Below are 18,262 nucleotides of genomic sequence, written 5' to 3' on the forward strand. Positions count from 1 at the left end.
TAAACGTTGAAAAAACTAAATATATGGTCACTGATAGAATCCAGAATATTCATAATAACGGAAACCTGGTCGTCTGTGATAAAATTTTTGAACGGGTTAGCAATTTTAAGTATTTAGGATCGATTTTAAACCAAACTAATGAAATAAGAGAAGAGCTTAAGAGAAGAATTAAGTTGGGAAATGCGTGCTTCTATTCGGTTAAGAAACTACTCGGTTCGCGGATATTGTCTAGGCCCTTAAAAATTAGAATTTACAGAACGATTATTTTACCGGTAGTCCTTTATGGCAGCGAAGCGTGGTCACTTACATTACAAGACGAGAAAAGATTTAGGGCTTTCGAAAATAAAATATTTCGAAAAATCATCGGGTCAAAACACGATGAGGAAACGGGCGAATGGAGAAAATTACACAACGCATAATTACATCAATTATATAATAGTCCGGATATTATTAATGTAATAATCGTCATAAAATCGCGTCGATTAAGATGGGCAGGTCACGCGGCGCGTATGGATGAGAATCGAACTGCATATAAAATACTAATTGGTAAACCGGATGGGAAAAGACCATTGGGTAGACCAAGAAGTAGATGGGAAGATAATATTAGAATGGACCTTAACGAAATGGGGTACGAGGGATCACAAATGGAGGGATCTTGCTCAGGGACGGGAACAGTGGCGGGATTTGGTATTTGCGGCAATGAGCTTTCGAGTTCCTAACGCCTAATAATAATAATTATTATTATTGCGAATAATATATATTGTATTTAATAAAATAATTAAAAAAAAAAGAGAAATAATAGTTTTGGGAAGTTGAACGAAGTGACATATATATATATATATTGTAGATTCAGAGGATAATAAATATCGAAATTATTAACGAAATAAAAAAATATCAATGATACATCAGAAAATTAACAGTACAAAATGTAAAATATAAGAAAATAATATCTAATATATAAATTTCAAACGTGCTGAAAGAAAAACAAGTTTTTTTGATATCATTAATTATATATATACGTAATACGTCGAATAAGCCGAGAAATTCTGTCAATAATATACAGTACAATTTGAAAAAATGATAAAGCGTAGAAAGTATAGAAGAAACGTGGCTGGTATCATCGCGTAGCATTCTCTGCAGAATCTTTCTCTCTCTCTCTCTCTCTCTCGTCGGAAGAAAAATTAACAATAGAAATGTTCTAGGTGATTAGTACCTCAACTCAATTTATAATGAAGGGTGTTTAATCGTGAGTGAAATTTCTACAAATCTTTTATTTTCAAATGCCTAGAGGCGTTCACGCGCCGCTAATTAATCGACAATTGTAACCGAAGTAGCTTTAACAAACGCGAGGGCTTCCTCTCCTCGCTTCGCCGTCGACAATAACCCCTTTGCCCGTGAAAACGCCTGCGTTAATTAGCGCGCTCGTGCGTGCGCACGTGTATGTCTTTGTATTAAATACGTCGACTAATTACGCACGAGGCAAGCTGAGATGTATTGTTGAGCTAGATCCCGGCAACTAGCGGGAAAGGCTCGTGTATATAAAATCGCTTTGCGATTCAGACTGGAAATGCATATAAATGCCTGATGAAACCGAGATTTTTCCAGATTGTTGAAACAGGTTATCGCGCTGCTGCCCCTTTAATTACGCGGTGACACGATTAATTAAGACGGACGGTCGAGATATATATATATATATCGTTAACGTAGCCGTTCATAAGCCGTTTCAAGAAGGACTATCGCCTGATGAACTATCGTTTGTTTCGAGACCGCAAAATGATTTGCGCTACGCTCCGAAAAACTCGTTGTAAATTGGTCCGATTGTGCGCGATGATATGCATAACGGAACATAAATCGTAAAATCCAATTTGAATTCAAAACCGCAGGCATACGATTAACGCAATACAACCACCGAGTCCCTCCTCCACCTCCTGGCCAGATCGAAGGATCGCCTCATTTTCGATGCGTCCGTTGCCCCCGTGAGACGCATGCATCCCGAATGATTAGCCCTGTAGCCTGATCTTACCATGTCGATGACTTAGAAAGGTTCCCTACTTCCCCCTCTTCCCTTTCCTCGGACCCGGCTGTTCACTGATAAATACCCCAAATTACTGGTTAGACTGGTATCGGGCTCGTTAATTGCCGCTCGTTATAAGGGGGCAACGTGCTCGGAAGATATAAAAGAAGGGATTTTTAACAACGCGGCGAAATCACAACACATACCGCTAACGATACACACAACCCTTGTGCCTACCTACGAGATTTTCTACACCCTAGGGATACTTTCGACACGACGGGACGAGTAATGGCGATCCTCGGCTCTGCATAATAATACACCGTATGGGACAATCGCGCGGTTCTTTATTTTCTCGTAAAGCCAACGACTATCCGAAACCGCCGTCGTTTCCGACGGCAAATGTCCGACGCGTTATCGCTCGCTCGTAATTAACCGGTGCGGAATAGTATCGGCATGCGCATCTGCGCGATATTGCTTGGTACATTTTTACTGGCAGCTTTACAGTCGATTCCGACGGATAGAAACAAAGGTTTCCGAGTGGCACCGAAACCGAGAGGCATTTTGTCAGCTCGAGACAATACTTGTGTTTCTGGGTTTATGGACGAGGGATGTTTTTAAAACGGTCGTTGAATTTAACAATGGTTTTTTAAAGCGCGCGTCTGTTTCGACACGCTGGTTTACTCTCTCATTCCTCGTCCGTTTCAGCTTCCTCCGTTGCTAGAAATAGAATGCAATAACCGATCTTGCAAAAACATCAGCCGCGATATACGATACTGAAACGCCGACGAATCTTACGATAACCCAAGTGGTAAGGTGACGTTAAATGACGTTCTAAGCGTCAATAAAGCCTTATTGGAACATCATCTTGCTACTTCGGAATATTTCTCCCTCTCACGTCGACTGTGAAATAAAAGGTTAATTTCTATTACTTGTCCCGAAAACGCAAATGACTTGAATTTTTCTGAAAACTACGAAATCGAAGCTGCATTTCATATGTTGATAAAGCTAACGCGATTGTGTGAATGGAACGTTTAATTTATTACACTATAAATAAGCATCAGATTTTTTTTTATTTATAATTCTATTTATAATTTTATTCACTGCATAGTTTAATATATATGCACGCTTCGATACGTATGCGTTTTCTGGTTCTCTCTTCAAACGTTTCTCACATAGTATACAAAATTATAAGTCTGTCTTGAATCCCGACACGAATCGTCGTCTAAACGGGCTTAACGCGAAACGTGAGGTGGGAAACGGAGAGCAGAAAAAAAATTAGCACATCGCCATCTTCTCGCACTACCGTCAACAATGCAAGAACTGTTAATAACATTTTGCCGTATGCTGCTAACTGGGAAAATCCGAAGCACCAAATTTAAGGTACAAAAGAACGACCAATCATCATAAGAAGTTACTTACGTTCCGAACACGTTGTGTTCAACAGTCACGTAAAACCAGTTGGATTGATTATATCGGGTCTTCTGGCCCATTCATCGTATTCTCAGGCCAAAGAAGTGGGTCGGTTCGCGGTATCCAATCTGTAGGGGCAACATACATCTTGTTACAATAACGAGTCTGACTTTATTTATAACAGAATAACTGTGCCGGATCGCGAGCTTTATGCCGCGTTTGATCCTCTCTTCTCGTCGAGTCGATCAAATTTAGGAACATTTCCCATTTTTACTGTGCCTTTCCGGGGTGGAGGGGGGGGAGGGGAAATATTCAGTTACGAACGAGCGAATAAATGCGAATAATCTAATCCCACAATTTCTAGCAGCTCGTATAAACAGCAAAAACTGTTGATTTAGAAAATAGGGCATTAAGGTTCCACTTAAATAATAGAAATTGTGGGATTGGCACCTTTGGCATTTAGGTTGCATCAACCTGTAAGCAAATAAGCTGTATTGTTGTTCTCAATTCATATTCTCCTTTTACAGATTATAATACTTACTCATCTAATCTAGAGAAAGGAAGAGAATTTATTTAATCGTATCTAGCGTGAAATTGCATCGCTACGCGAGTGGTCCCCTAACTAAGAATGACACGCCGAACGACACGTCTGCTGTAACACCAGCCACTGGGTTACGATATGCAATTTTCCTATCGACGATGCGCTCCGATGACGACTTCTCCTCGGTGCTTGCACTGCTAATTCTAAATTGTTGATACATATAGTATACATATATCCCATCCGCATATATCGCATCGCCCCGCGCCGCGTCGTTTCGCTCTCGAGGCTCAATTAGAGACGTACGGATATATCATCGTGCGGCCAATTAAAATGTAGGAAACGAGAGAAGCTGCCGTTCTCCGTTCCGTTCTGTAAAGCCGCGGCATTGGGCCGTTCAGTAACTAATGTACGACATTCGGCTCTCCGCTCTTAATTCGCTCTCCGAGATCTGTCGATTTCTTTACTTTAAGAAAGCTATACATATATAAGTTTTCTCTCTCTCTCTCTCTCTCCCCCTCCCTCCCTCTCTCTCTCTCTCTCTCTCTCTCTCTCTCTCTCTCTCTCTCTCTCTTTCTCTCTCTTCTCGTTGGCGAGCCGTTATTCCTCGGATTCCTTGATCCACCGTTAATGCACCGGAATTTCGGGACGCGCTAAAAGAGCCGCAGAACATGACAAACTTTAAGGCGATTACCGGCCTCATACGGTCGAAAATAATTCATGTCCTTGATTATCTACGTGGTTTAAAAAGGAAACGCGGTGTTTCCAAAGACTACAATTTTCGTTACAGCTGACAATTAAATACACTTAAGCGATTACAATGAGATTTTTGAGGGTTAAAATTTGAAGCCTTCCCGAGTCGAAATTTTAGTTCCTATTTTCAATCTTTTTCAACCTCAATTAAACCTCAATTAAACCTTATAAATCTGTTGATCCTTAAAAGGATCAAATAGGAGCTCTTTTAATATCATTTAATCTACAGCTTCTATTTAGAAAATTTCTTTCGAATCGAAAAATAGGAAATTTTCCGATAACTGCCATTTGCAAGTTCGCTTTATTAGATTAGAACCTATTATAAATCTCTAGAGTCTACGTCCTAAAACTAAGATTGAAAGTAGGAGGAAAATCTTGACTCGGGATTTATAAGGAAGAAACTGATCAGTCGATTGTCTCTTTAATATTCAATCGCAATCGGTCAATTTCTTACAGCTTAAGATTTTACGATTTAAAATCTCATTACGGGCGTTGTTTTTACGGCAGTACAAATTTATAAAGCGTCGTATTTCATTTATAACATCGAAAAGCCTATAACGGAGAAAAATGGGACGCGAGTCGTTTCACCGAAGTCAATTGGCTAGCATTAGCTAAGTGCCGTACACGGCTAACCTGCAATCTCTAAATATTTTATCTAAACAAGAAAAACACGGGTTTGGCAAGTATGATTCTGGGTCAGTCAAATATTGAGCGTAGACAGCGGCAGGGCGAGCTGCTTCAAATCGTCAGCTGCAAGAGGATCCGAATCTCAGTCTTTGGAGATTCTGGTCCAACGATGATCACGCACTTGGCTTTTTAGTGGTCCAGTAATATCCCCTCGGAAATACACGCGTGATGAGGACGCTCGCTAAAGTAAAGTGAGAGAAGCGAAAGTCACTGTCGTGCACGCGAAGGCGAGCGTTATTATTTTTGCGTATTACGCAAAATTCTGGACAATAAAGTCGAGAGTCCGCCGGATATGAATTTTCGCCGTTTTTTACGTAACGGCATTGAAAGAGCTATTAGAACCGGCGCCATATTGTCGTCGCGACAAAGCGGAAGCTACCGGCTCCATTGTTTCGCCACGGTTCCACGCGCGTAAAACCTACGATCGTGTCACGGAACGTCCGGCGGGCGCGCGTTTAATCGTGTTCGCGAAAAACAAGCGGGTGGTCATCTTGCGAAATGGAGGAAGGAAGAGCGATCCGGATGCTGTGCGGCGATTGTGGCGAACCAGCCGGCGAACGCGCCGCTATCAGATTGTCCACCGCCAGTCTCTCTCTCTCTCTCTCTCTCTCTCTCTCTCTCTCTCTCGCGTGCAGCGATGCAATTTCGGGGATTGTAGCGCTAAGTGCTGCTCGTTGTAAAAAATACCTGCCCCGAGGAGCGAGCGGTTAACGATACTCTCGCAAATCGTTCGCCGTTTACGCGTGAGAAAACGAACGAGGACGAAACGTGGCTTGGGGATGCCGGCAGGTAGACTCGCGAGATCGCGAGAATCGAGGATTCGACTTACGAGGCTCGGTTAATTCGAATCTCGCGAAAATCTGGAAACGTACCCCGCCAGCTCTGCGACCGATCTTTACGTCTGTACAGGAACGTTGGAAAATTTCGCGAGCCACCGACTTCTAATTACCGGCTACTGCGACGTACAGTTTCCTCATCAATGGCGCGGCCAATAATTGAACGAACGGTATAGACGGTTTAACGACGGTTACTTACTCCCGATTAAATATTACCCGCTTCATTCGCTAGCTCGCCTCGCTGCGACGTTCATTTCGCAAAATCAGATATTTAGGTTAACGCAGTCATAATTTGATTTTCATGCGCTCGCACATGTTGAGAGAATCGCGCGACGTGGCTGATAGATGCGTTAAATTAATATTAATGGACTCGGGAGATACGTCTACGTATCTCTCCCGTGTTTCCTCCCGAAAAGAAACGTACCGGCGTTTCGCCCGGATATACACTCGGCGGGATACGTTCCGCTGATAACAAATTAATCATACCATATTGCTCGCGTGAGTCTGAATGAGAGACGAACTGTCTCTCGCTGGCTGGAAACGAAAGCCATGTCTTACGCCGTACGTACGTACGTGTGCGACGCGCATGTGAGTTAGCATATAATGAAACAGCGACAATGGCTGGATGGTGAAAGTTGCACGCGCTCAAGACGGCGCGCGAGCGAGGCATTCGTTGCACGTCTCGTACTTGGTGAGTGCACACTGGTGAGAGAACGAGTATCTTTATTTTTTTTTCTCTCTCTACGTACTCTTCAATATTGGCGAATCCCAGCGTCATCCCAGCGTCTCCCGCGTACGTGCCTACTTTTCGTAGTATCGATACGCTGGGAGCAACACGCGCACTCCTCTCGTTCTTTGCAATTTCACGGCGCAAGATTAGAGCGCGGGAACGCATTGCTGGTAAATGTATCATCGAGATTAATCTCGCTTGGGAAATTGTCAATTAATCGATGACTAAATTCTCCCTCTCTCTCTCTTATATATTTTTTTCACACGTCACTTTATTGCCGTCATCATTGTTATATTGTGTGTATCAAATATATCGTGTTGTATCAAATATATCGATTATGTGATCTGTTCCGCGCTTGAGGGCACAATGTCAGCTCAGAGCACTTAATAAGTTCTCTCTCCCTATCCCCATATATCCATCTATCTGTATATTCGTCTACTTATCCTCCTTTGAAAATCATCCTCAGCAACGTGACTGCACGATGTGACAACTCTTCAATTATCGCGGCGGAGACCGAACGCCTTGTTTGGCTTTCTCGATTTAATAGAAACCGCAGAATTTCACGGGGGATAATAGAAATAAGTCGGCAAGATCTGAACAGAAAGCCTGACATAAATTGTTTCGGACACGCGCGCCGATTCGTCCAACAAACCCCGATCCCAGTCGCAAAAAACGATCCCTATTTCTCCGGATGCACGTCGGAGAGAGAATTCACACTAGCAGTTAATACAGAAGCAATCAGACGTACATCGTCTATTAGCTAAAAGTCGTTGCGAATACAGTAGCACTTAGAGATAGTGACTGCAGCGTTCATAGACGACGTAAATGCATAGACGATTCTGGAGTATCCTCCACTCGATTGGTAATATCTAATGCAATGTCTGAGTAGGTTAATACATCTTGTTACGTGGGTGTTTATATTGCATCGCTCTCTCGTCGTGCTAAAGGAAATAGTACCGTACACGTGCGGATCTATTACGTCTGCTAATAATAGACTGTATGCGTTGTACGCTATTGCATACATATCCGTCGCATCCCGGCAGCTTCGCGAGCTTCTCAGAAAGACCAAATACTATGCGAGTATCGTATCCCGAGATATCGGTATTGTAGCGTGCACGCGAAAAATCCAGGCGTATATGTCAGTGTATACTAGAGAAGTCTGCAAACCGCTGCTTCACGATTCTAACTCTATCCGCCTGATGTATTCTTCACTGTGACAGAGATCGTTAAGTTCGCCCCGTCGCGTCGATCCTTTTTGTCCACCTTCCTCCGAGAGACGACTGTTGTCATTTTCACTCGAGGCCGCCGCGCAAACAACTTCTTCATAATCATCGTGAGTGGCAGAGGCGGAGATTATTAGCAGCGGAAACAGGCTGACGAAATGGGACGATGACCGTGCACATTTCGAGAGATCCGTGGAAGTAGGACGGGCAAAGGGCACATTAGGCGAATTTTTCGAAGAGGATCGAAATGCGGCCACGAAGGACGGTAAGTAGGTAAGTAGGTGCAAGGAGACGCTACTGTTTCGTTTTTTTTTTTTTTTTTTTTTTTTTTCTCGTTATACAGCCGCCTCCGCGATTTCGATTGCGATTTCTTTGGCGGACAATGGTACACACACACATATATATATATATAGCGAGCGCCTCGGTAATAATAACGTGTTAATAAAGCTTTCCGCAATGAATATAAACGTTCGGTTAGCGTTTCATCGTGGTAACAGACTGGACGTTGGGCGTTAGGCCTTAATAGATACGGGTTTCACTCATTAAAGTGAGATTTTCTGTCGTATATACACGACGAGTGTCGGGCGAAACTCGATTTACGGCATGCCGTTACGTACACTGTTTGCGCATCTACCAGTTGCGCGCACGCGGCGAAACGATGAAGCGTGGATAGCGATTTTAATGAAGAGCGGGGGGGAAAAAAAATAGAAAAGAAAAAAAAAATAGGAGGGAACTAATTATGTGCATTAACTACGAAGATTGGAAATTATGATAACGTAAACGCGAGTGTGCACTCGGGATGTAATTATTTCGTGGAAACGGTTGTTTAGAGTTTATTTACAGCCGATTAGCGGGTAGCAGCCGCACCCAAAAATTAGTAGAACGCGCCACTCCGCTCCACTGGCATTAATCCGGAAAAGATGCGATTACGAAACAATGCGAGGCTAAAAGCACGCTAAAGTTCGTTCGCGAGAAATTAATCGAACGCCACGCGAAATCACCGTCTCGCGCGCGCCCGCTAACTTTCTCGCGGTACTTACTCGCCGTGCATAAGTTGGCTGAGAAATTGCGACGGGGAAAGAATAAACCGCCGATTTGCTTATGAATGAATCCCGATAATTAACAGAAACGTAAAGTGGCACGGCTTTCCTCGTCACCCAGGGGGTACCGTGCCCGGACGCGTTCCCGTTTTTTTACATGGCGGGAATCCCCAGGAGGCCTACACCATGCCACACGTTCTGCGAACGTGTGGAAAATAATCATATTCGTTATCAACGTGAAAACGGAAGAATTACGTGTTGTTCTATTCAATTTAAGTATTTCATTTTGTTCGTTCATATACGATTATTCGTGGATATGTGCAAAGCCTCGTAAGAACGTTCATATTCCTAATATATCTTTTTTTTACGTCGCTTCCGTATTTAAGGAGGTTGTAAGGCAGATGCAATATATGTTAGGAGTTACTTAAAGCAATTACGGATTATTTTAAATTGCATTGTAAAGTGGTACAAAAAAATTAGAGACAGTCGATCGAAAGTTGTTTCGATAGAAATATAATATTTTTTTTGTACTCTAATAGAAATATATGAAAATGTATTATGAAATAATGATAAAAATCTCAATTTTTTTTATATAAGTACTTAACGAATTCAAAAATATTTAATACTTGAAATATTTATATAGAAAGATTTAGATTTGTCATTATTACTTAAAAAATGTTTGTTGTATAACAATAAAACTAATGTCAAATAAAATAAATAGTCTAAAATGTGTAATAATAAAAATTTCAATTTTTTTATATAAGCATTTAACGAATTCAAAAATATTTAATACTTGAAATATTTATATAGAAAGATTTAGATTTTTATTATTACTTAAAAAATGTGTTGCTCAAATAAAAACAGAATGTTATGAGCACAACTTTCACATGTATGTAGTTTGTTCAAAGCGTAAATATTAATATATGTGCTTTATGCCTTTACAACCTCTTTAAACGTTTCATGAACGGTATCGGTAGACGTGTATCTTTTTCGTGGAAAATTTAACATTGTTCTCATTATGTAATAGATCGAATCTTATGAATTATTACATTGAATCAAAAATCTTCTTCCTCTTGCGTTAGGCCTCTGGCCTGTGTTACACTTCTCTTGTGCGAACGCTAATTATTTAAGTGTCACAATTATATATGACTCAAAAATATCTTCATTACATCAAAATTGCCCGACACAATCGAATAAAAGTATTTTAAAATTTTACAAGATATTATGTACTTAGAAAAAAAAAAAAGAAATCTCAAAATTACAAGACCTCGGCCTTTTAATTGTATGTGCACGTTGGAAATAAAGTTGAATTTATATCGCTGTCCGTATCGCGATGTAGAAGAAGAGGATTAGTGATATTTACCGTATTTCTGACAAAAAAACGTGATGCCATGTTGGCGGAAATCGTGCGTGCACATACCTTTCGACGTTAATGATCCGTCGAAATGTAATTTTGTCGGAAAGCTTAACGTCTGGTTTTTTTTTTTTTTCTACATACTGAAACACTGTTACCGAAAACGCTCACTCCGGAGTAGATACCGTCGTACATCACGCATCGTGCACGCTCGATTTTTACGCTTACCGGGATCGTTCATATATAGCGGAACAAATGGAAAACCTTACATTACTACGACCGATAAACTCGTAATGTAATATCGGTGTATCTTATATATACGCTAAGCACTTATACCCAATAGATGTAATACCTCTGCGATGCTATCTGACGTATATACAGACCAATTTGAAACGCAGTCGCCGACTATAACGCGATCGAGACTAGGGGTCCGTGTGGTACGCGATAAACCGATCACGTGAACTCAAGAGGTGCACACGCTCTACCGGAACGGAGCCTTATATATCCTGGAAGTTATTGATCATCCCTTTGCTTCAGTCAGGTCAGGTCGGTCGTGCTCGGTGCACGTGCGCAGATTCTTTCCACCCGATGCTGAAGCGCGGAAACGCTACCTGCGGTTGTGTCTTATTCAACGTTTTCGAGAAGGATTAATTCATCGCGATATATAAACTAAATTTACAAATGAGCTATTCTTAAGTACTTTATGTCTTTGGCCTAATCATTGACGTTCTTCACGATTTTTATTACTTGAGGAATATTTATCGAAGATTATATAATTGATGCGTAATATTGCATGTGAAAGATTAATTGAAATGTACTTATTAAAGTTTTAAAAATACACTTTATTAATTATAATTACTTATTATTTTGTGGGTATTTGAAGAATTCTATATGATAAATTGTCACAGACCGTTATGTTGAGTTATTGAAGAGTTAATTATTTTTCATGTTGCTGAGTTAGATTTTTAACGTTGTTTTGCCATTATGCTTCCGTTACAAATCAAATTATTACAAGTAAGAATAGAAATCATTCTTGTATGTTTGCAAATTTAAATTTACTTATTTATTAAAAATTATAATTTTAATTATGATTCTGTATTTTTATATTTATTTTTTTTTTAACATCTTTTTTTTTCATTTTACTAAATTAAAAATATTTAACTGACAAAAAATGTTTGACAATAAAAAGTAATGACTGAAGAAAATCTACAGAACATATGAGGAGCCTGTAAAAGATGATTTGTAAGATTAGGACGTCTGTTAGATATCTGTTAAACTTTCACGTTGTTGGGAAGCGAAACCAAGTATAATTGCGGTCATCTAAAATGAATACCCAAGTCACATTGTAGTTGTAAAGTTCGTATCTCAGGTTCTACATAACTGAAACTGGTTTACAATTGTCACGTTTCTTGCTTTCCTTTAATAATTAAATCAACCAATGTACCTACAAATCTAACTTTATTTGATTAATGATTTCTATGAAATCTTCCTTCTCTCTCTCTCTCTCTCTCTCTCTCCCTCTTTTTTTCTCTCCATGTGATGTTTGATATAATGACAGCATTTTATTTTTCTTATCTCTAGCAATTAATATCTTATATTTTATTTTGCTTTAAGAGACATATAACTTCAATATTTTTCATATTTCTTGTGGCTTTAAGAGATACAAAGAAAAATGTATCTTCAACACCTAATATATATATATATATATATATATATATACAAAGTCATACTTCATTCTTCCGCCAATCATTTTTTATTAATTATGGAAATTTCGAAAAGTTTTTTATTTTAAAATAAGAGATAATATAACATATAACTACATATAACAACTAAATATAAAATCCTAAAATAGTATTATATACATACTTGTATATACTCAGATAAGACATAAGACGTCATTTAGACGCCAAAAACGTCTTATGTCTCTCTTTTGGATACTTTGTGTTGTCTGGGTATGTAGAATAAAGAAAAAGTTATGAATTCCATATGTGAATACGATATAAATAACTATGATATCTAGTGAATACATATTTATGTGAGTTTTTTGCTGAAGAAGACTAAAAGATTAATCGAGCCATGTATATACAAGTATTTCTCTTATGATTTAATGTAAAATATTTTTAAAAAATAAAAAACTGCGCACCAATTTACAGTGCCAATCGTCTTGTTTATCATTTCTTTATCATTTTTGAATTTATTATCTTGGGAATTTAACAGGGTTGAATTGTGCTAAGTTAAAAAGATAAAAGTTAAGTTAAAAAGTTAAAAAGATAATTAATTTTAAGTTAACTTAGTTACAATTTAGACTCTTAACTTTTTAACTTTATTTAGTTACACATTTTATCCGTAACTATTAATTTTTTATTTAATTTTTTGAAGTTAAGTCTCAGATATAATAGGCAGCAATAGTATATATAGCGATAGCTTAAAATGAGATGAAAATTGCAAAAGTAAGTAAATTTACTAGATGTTGACCAATGAAATCATAAATATTCTAATGAATTTGCGCACTTTTGTAATTTTCATCTCATTTCAAATTACATAATCGACCCCCAGATTTCAATTTATTAGAAACCATATATTTTGATGTATCTAGTTTCTGATAGGTTGAAATCTATTATTCCTTATTATTAAAATATAACACATCAATACCATCTTCGGCTCATGTGGGCTCACATTGATCGGCTGTTCAGTGCAGGAAAATTCATTTTCGATAACTTGCGAGAAAAGATGTCCGACAAAAATTTCGAAATGGCTTTATTACTTAAATTTAATAAGTATATGTGAACAAAATATTCAAACATATATATAACAGTCTATATAAACAGTAACACATATAAACAAAATATATAAATAGAATGTAGAGTATTTTCTAAATGAATGCTATATATTTGTCATTTCCGTTATTTGTAAGACTAAAACCCTGGAAATAAAAAAAACAAATTTAACTTGTAACTTTCAATTACTTTTTTTTTTATTAATTTAACTTTTAATTCAATTAATTTCATTATAAATTAGCTTGTATCTTAACTAAGTTAAGTTTTCAAGGTTGTTAACTTTAACTTAACTTAGTTAAAAAAAAAAGTTAACTTACCCAACCTTGGAATTTAGTTCACAAATATATTCATGGGTGCTTTTTCTATTTATTAATGTAATTATTCAATGGAGATATAATCCACTAAATGATATATTAATAATGTTATATATTATAAATATTATATATATTTTATATTTTATATGTTATATTTTATCAAGAAAATACAATCATAGAAAAAATAATAGTCGATTTCTAAAAACACTTTTAATCATCGAAAATATATGACTAATTTGATTACATATTTCAATATACTTTTCATTTTTCCTAATTAACATTAATTTGTTTGTTTTTATTTTTTTTTTCCTCTACAAATATTCATTTGACTTTATATTGTTCTATTCAAAGTGAATAATATCAGATATTTGATTTGATGTCTAATTTGTTTAACAATAAATATATTTTTAATTACTTTATAACTATATCACAATGTCGATATTGTAGAAATTTCTCTGTTTGCATGATAGTTAGCAAAGTGTAGCTAGATGGCAGAATACGCTATTTCCAGCAGTTAGTAGTCAGCCACAGAGGCTACAGCAGATACTAGGAAGTGCTGCGCAATTTTGTGCTGTAGTATTAATCCAAGAAAAATATTACGTTTGTTTAACAGTTTAAATATTAATAAACCATTGAATATCGAAAGGAGATTAACGATATTCGATATTTTAAATATATTATCAGCAAATACAGACATTTTATTGGGTACGTATATGATTTTAGGTCTGTTCTTTTTAGCTGAACTTCGTGCATCTTTATGAACTTGTAAAGATGAACTTGGTTCATCTTTATTCTTTTCCTCTCCAACGTGAAGAGGAAGAAGAAAGATGAATCGTACAAAAACTTTAGCTAAAGAAAAGACAGACCTTTTGTGTACTGATGGTGTACTTTATATAGAATATGATACTTTCAATCACTAGATGGCGATATATAGCAGAACGATAATCCAGTGAGCTTTATACTACAGAGAGAGTATATATATATAGGGTATATAATATACTATATTATATAAAGAACAATATAGATTGTAGTATATATAAAGCTCACTAATATAGTATTTATTGCAATAATCGTATATCATTGTATAACGTTTATGTTGGCGAAATGTTATCACAGTCATTCGTATTTTAATCTAAGAAAATAATAAAATAAAATAGAATAGAATAAAGTAGCCATTTTATTCGTTATTTTTCCATGTCAAAGTAATAAAATCGTTTATCTTAAGACGTGTTTCACCTCGAATTTTAAATCAAAATCTACAAACTACTAAAATAGTGTACTAAACATTTGAAATATATACTTGAAATATACAGATATAGTTATAGTTATATAAATAAACGCAATTATTTTGCTATTAAATACAAGCGAAACAAAAATTGAATTTAGACAAATATTTAATTGCTAATAAGTAATATATTATACAATAATCAAGTTGTATATTTACTGCTACATATGAATTAATAATTGAAGGCAATATTTTTACTTCTTTCAGAACAATACGTATCTTAATGAATACTAAAACATACGAAAACGAAAACATTGTAAAACGATAACAGATAAAAAATATTAGTACCTCTTGATATAATATATGAAAAATGGGGAAATTGAAGAGAATACCGAAACCGTTTATAAAAATTAAGCGTCTCTTGAGAAAAAGAAAATTAATTCCATTGGATCAAGAAATTAAGAAACATGTACGCTGGAAAGGGGAACGAGAAATGCACGCTAAGTTGGAGGCTACAATAAACTTTGAGACTTTGAAAATTATAGCAGACCCACAAGTGGATGTAGATTACATAAAAAACATGTCAATAATGTCGATTTACGATCGTAATTATAGGAGTCCCATGCAAGAAAACATTTCCGAAGATTCCATGCATATCAGATCCAATATGACGCATGAGTTAAACAGTATCGTCGATGAAAGTGAAGACGATTGTACTGTAAATACGCCGCAGGGGAACATTGGATCTGATATTTTACAGAAAACTTCTTTCCTTTATATAAGCGACAAAAGCGAGCCAAATATATACGATAGAATAAGAAATATTGTTATGTTGTAGAATGTAAATGAAGTTAGCCTATTTTAAAAATTTTGAGATTAAGCGTTACCTTATGCCTATTTAATATAAATAATTTATTTATTTATTTTATAAAATTAAATATATTTTTTATTTCTTTTACAAATTTCTTTCTTTTTTATAAGCAACAATTGCGAGCCAAATATATATATATATATATACGATAGAATAAGAAATATTGTTATGTTATAGAATGTAATGTTAGCTTATTTTAAAGATTTGAAGATTAAGCATTATTTTACGCATTTATATATAATGCGTAAATTATATAAGTAATTCATTTATTTTACGAACTATATAGTATACGTCCCTGCATGTATTTATAAATATATTTTAATATATTGTAATACTTAATATATTTTATCTTAACCTTGCGAAGATAATATAATTATTTATTTTTATTACTTATTGAATATACTTGTGGATTACAATTATAAGATGTCATTATTTAAATATTATTTTACAAAAAATATACTTAATTAATATTACTATTGTAATAATAAGTTTTTGTCATTATAATTTATCGAAATATTTAAATAGAACATAAGTAACCAAATTACCCTTTTTATAATTTATGTGTGTCGTTTGAATATTTTTTAAATATAATTCTTAATAAAATTAAAATTTTTATTAACCAAGCCACAAATATTATTAATTTCATTATTCCACTTTCAATATTAAATTAAACAAAACGTGAGTTTCATAAAGTAGACGAGCAATCTCTTTGCAAAGAAGTATATTGGGTTGCCTAACAATACGGGTTACGAATTGATGAGGTTACAGCTAGCCTCAAGCTATGAATATGTGGAGCATGTTCTAATTTAACTGGGGTATGAAAAATGTGGAAAAAATACTCGATTGACACTATACGCTTAGATTTATTTTATGTTTATAATCAGAATAGTCCATAATTTCAATAACTGTACTCGATTATATAGTCATACATTACATTAACTTGTCTTTGATTCTAAAATAAAAGAGTTTAAATAAATTTCAAATTTTCCTTTAAAAACGTACATTTTATTTCTTCAATTTAATCGAATAAAAAATATTGAGTTGGAAGAATTGCTGCAAATTCTACGTAGCTTCATACGTAGACATAAGATTCAGATTTTGTGCGCTTGCGGGAATTTATATAATTATAGCGGCGGTTTTGTAGCGATTTATAATTATTGCGTTCTGCGCGTCGTTTATTTAACGTATTTATATTTTTAAGGAATTTCTTGCATCATGAGTTTACGTTTCGTTCATGGTGCTTCGATGCAACTCGATGCGCCAGAATCGATTATATAGCAAGGTTGTTATTGAGGTTTCACGTTTCGGCTTGAAGCCGTACTGCGCTATAGTTATAAAGTACCGGTTTTTGGACGTTTCGTACTAAATATCACCATCATCATATAAATTATAATCTCGTTAGAATGTAACTTGTGCGCATATTCGATATTTTAACCCTTAATCTATCAGTTTACGATTACATCCATTTCAAATACAGTGGATAAAGAGGGTCCCGAGTAAAACGAAATTGCAATATTCTTGTATTCTTTTCTTACAAATAAATATCTAGAGGCGAAGGTAGTTTTTATTGCTTAAAAATAAAACGAATGTAGAAATAAATACTGTATGGAAAACAAATTTGACGACTGCGATGCAAGTATCAAATTCCATGCGACTAATTACGTTACACGCATCTAACATACATAATGAAGAGATCCGATCGCATCAACAGCCTTCGTATAATTTGCTGTTATTCTGTTTCTTTCTTCCTTTTTTTTCTTTCTTTTTTTTTTTTTTTTTTTAATTAACGGAGAAAGAAAGCTTGTTTAACTAAGCTTGGCGTCGAGTCTGGCGGAAATTGATTCTACGGGCTAATTGCACTCGGCAGATCTCCGCCTCGTATGTAGAGCGGTCCAAAACGACGCAGGGAGAAATAACGCCGTTGAACCGGTCGGAAGAGCGGCGGAACGCTGGAATGGCGGAGCGGAGCGGAGCGGACGAGATGCAACAAAAGGCACGTTGGGGGCCACGTTGGGTCGGGCTCTGGAATGGAACTGGAAACGAAAGGCCTGCGGAGGCAAGGGCGGGGAGCGCTCGTGGATGCCAGGCCGCATGGTATACGTGTGTATGCGTCGAGTGCAAGTAAGGTGACGGTACACGCCGGAGCGGCCGGAGGAGTCGGTCAGTCAGTCACTCAGTCGCACTCGCAGTCGGCGAGTCGCTCTCGGCTGCGCGGCGCGATCGCGTGGGCGTCTCTTTGCTTCTTCTCTCCTTTTCCTCCCTTTTGTTTCTCTTTTACTTTCTTATCCCATATTCTGTGCTGGTGTTTCAACTTGGTAACGAGAGAGAGAGAGAGAGAGAGAGAGAGAGATACTCAACTCCGGGAGGGCTCCGTCTCTCCGTCTTTCACCAGCGGAATTATTTTGCTGTCCAAGCGGAATGGTGGGTGACCGCTGAGAGAAAAGTAAGAACCTTTTGTTTATTTTATTAATTAAAAAAAAAATACATTAT

General features: G+C 36.6%; 2 protein-coding genes across 2 annotated transcripts in view; both read left to right on the forward strand.

Annotated features, from left to right (window-relative positions):
- The window catches only part of LOC108746350, a 76,197-nt gene that overhangs the window by 16,968 nt on the left and 40,967 nt on the right, over nt 1–18,262 (forward strand). The gene's annotated exons all lie outside the window — the stretch shown is intronic.
- LOC108746343 lies at nt 14,205–15,739 on the forward strand. The gene is made up of 2 exons (XM_018483051.1): nt 14,205–14,381; nt 15,169–15,739. The coding sequence occupies exon 2, from the start codon at nt 15,272–15,274 to the stop codon at nt 15,737–15,739; it is 468 nt and encodes a 155-aa protein (XP_018338553.1). The 5' UTR covers nt 14,205–14,381; nt 15,169–15,271.

The sequence above is a fragment of the Trachymyrmex septentrionalis genome, unplaced genomic scaffold (genome assembly GCF_001594115.1).
Source record: "Trachymyrmex septentrionalis isolate Tsep2-gDNA-1 unplaced genomic scaffold, Tsep1.0 scaffold168, whole genome shotgun sequence".
NCBI classification, from domain to species: Eukaryota; Metazoa; Arthropoda; class Insecta; order Hymenoptera; family Formicidae; genus Trachymyrmex; species Trachymyrmex septentrionalis.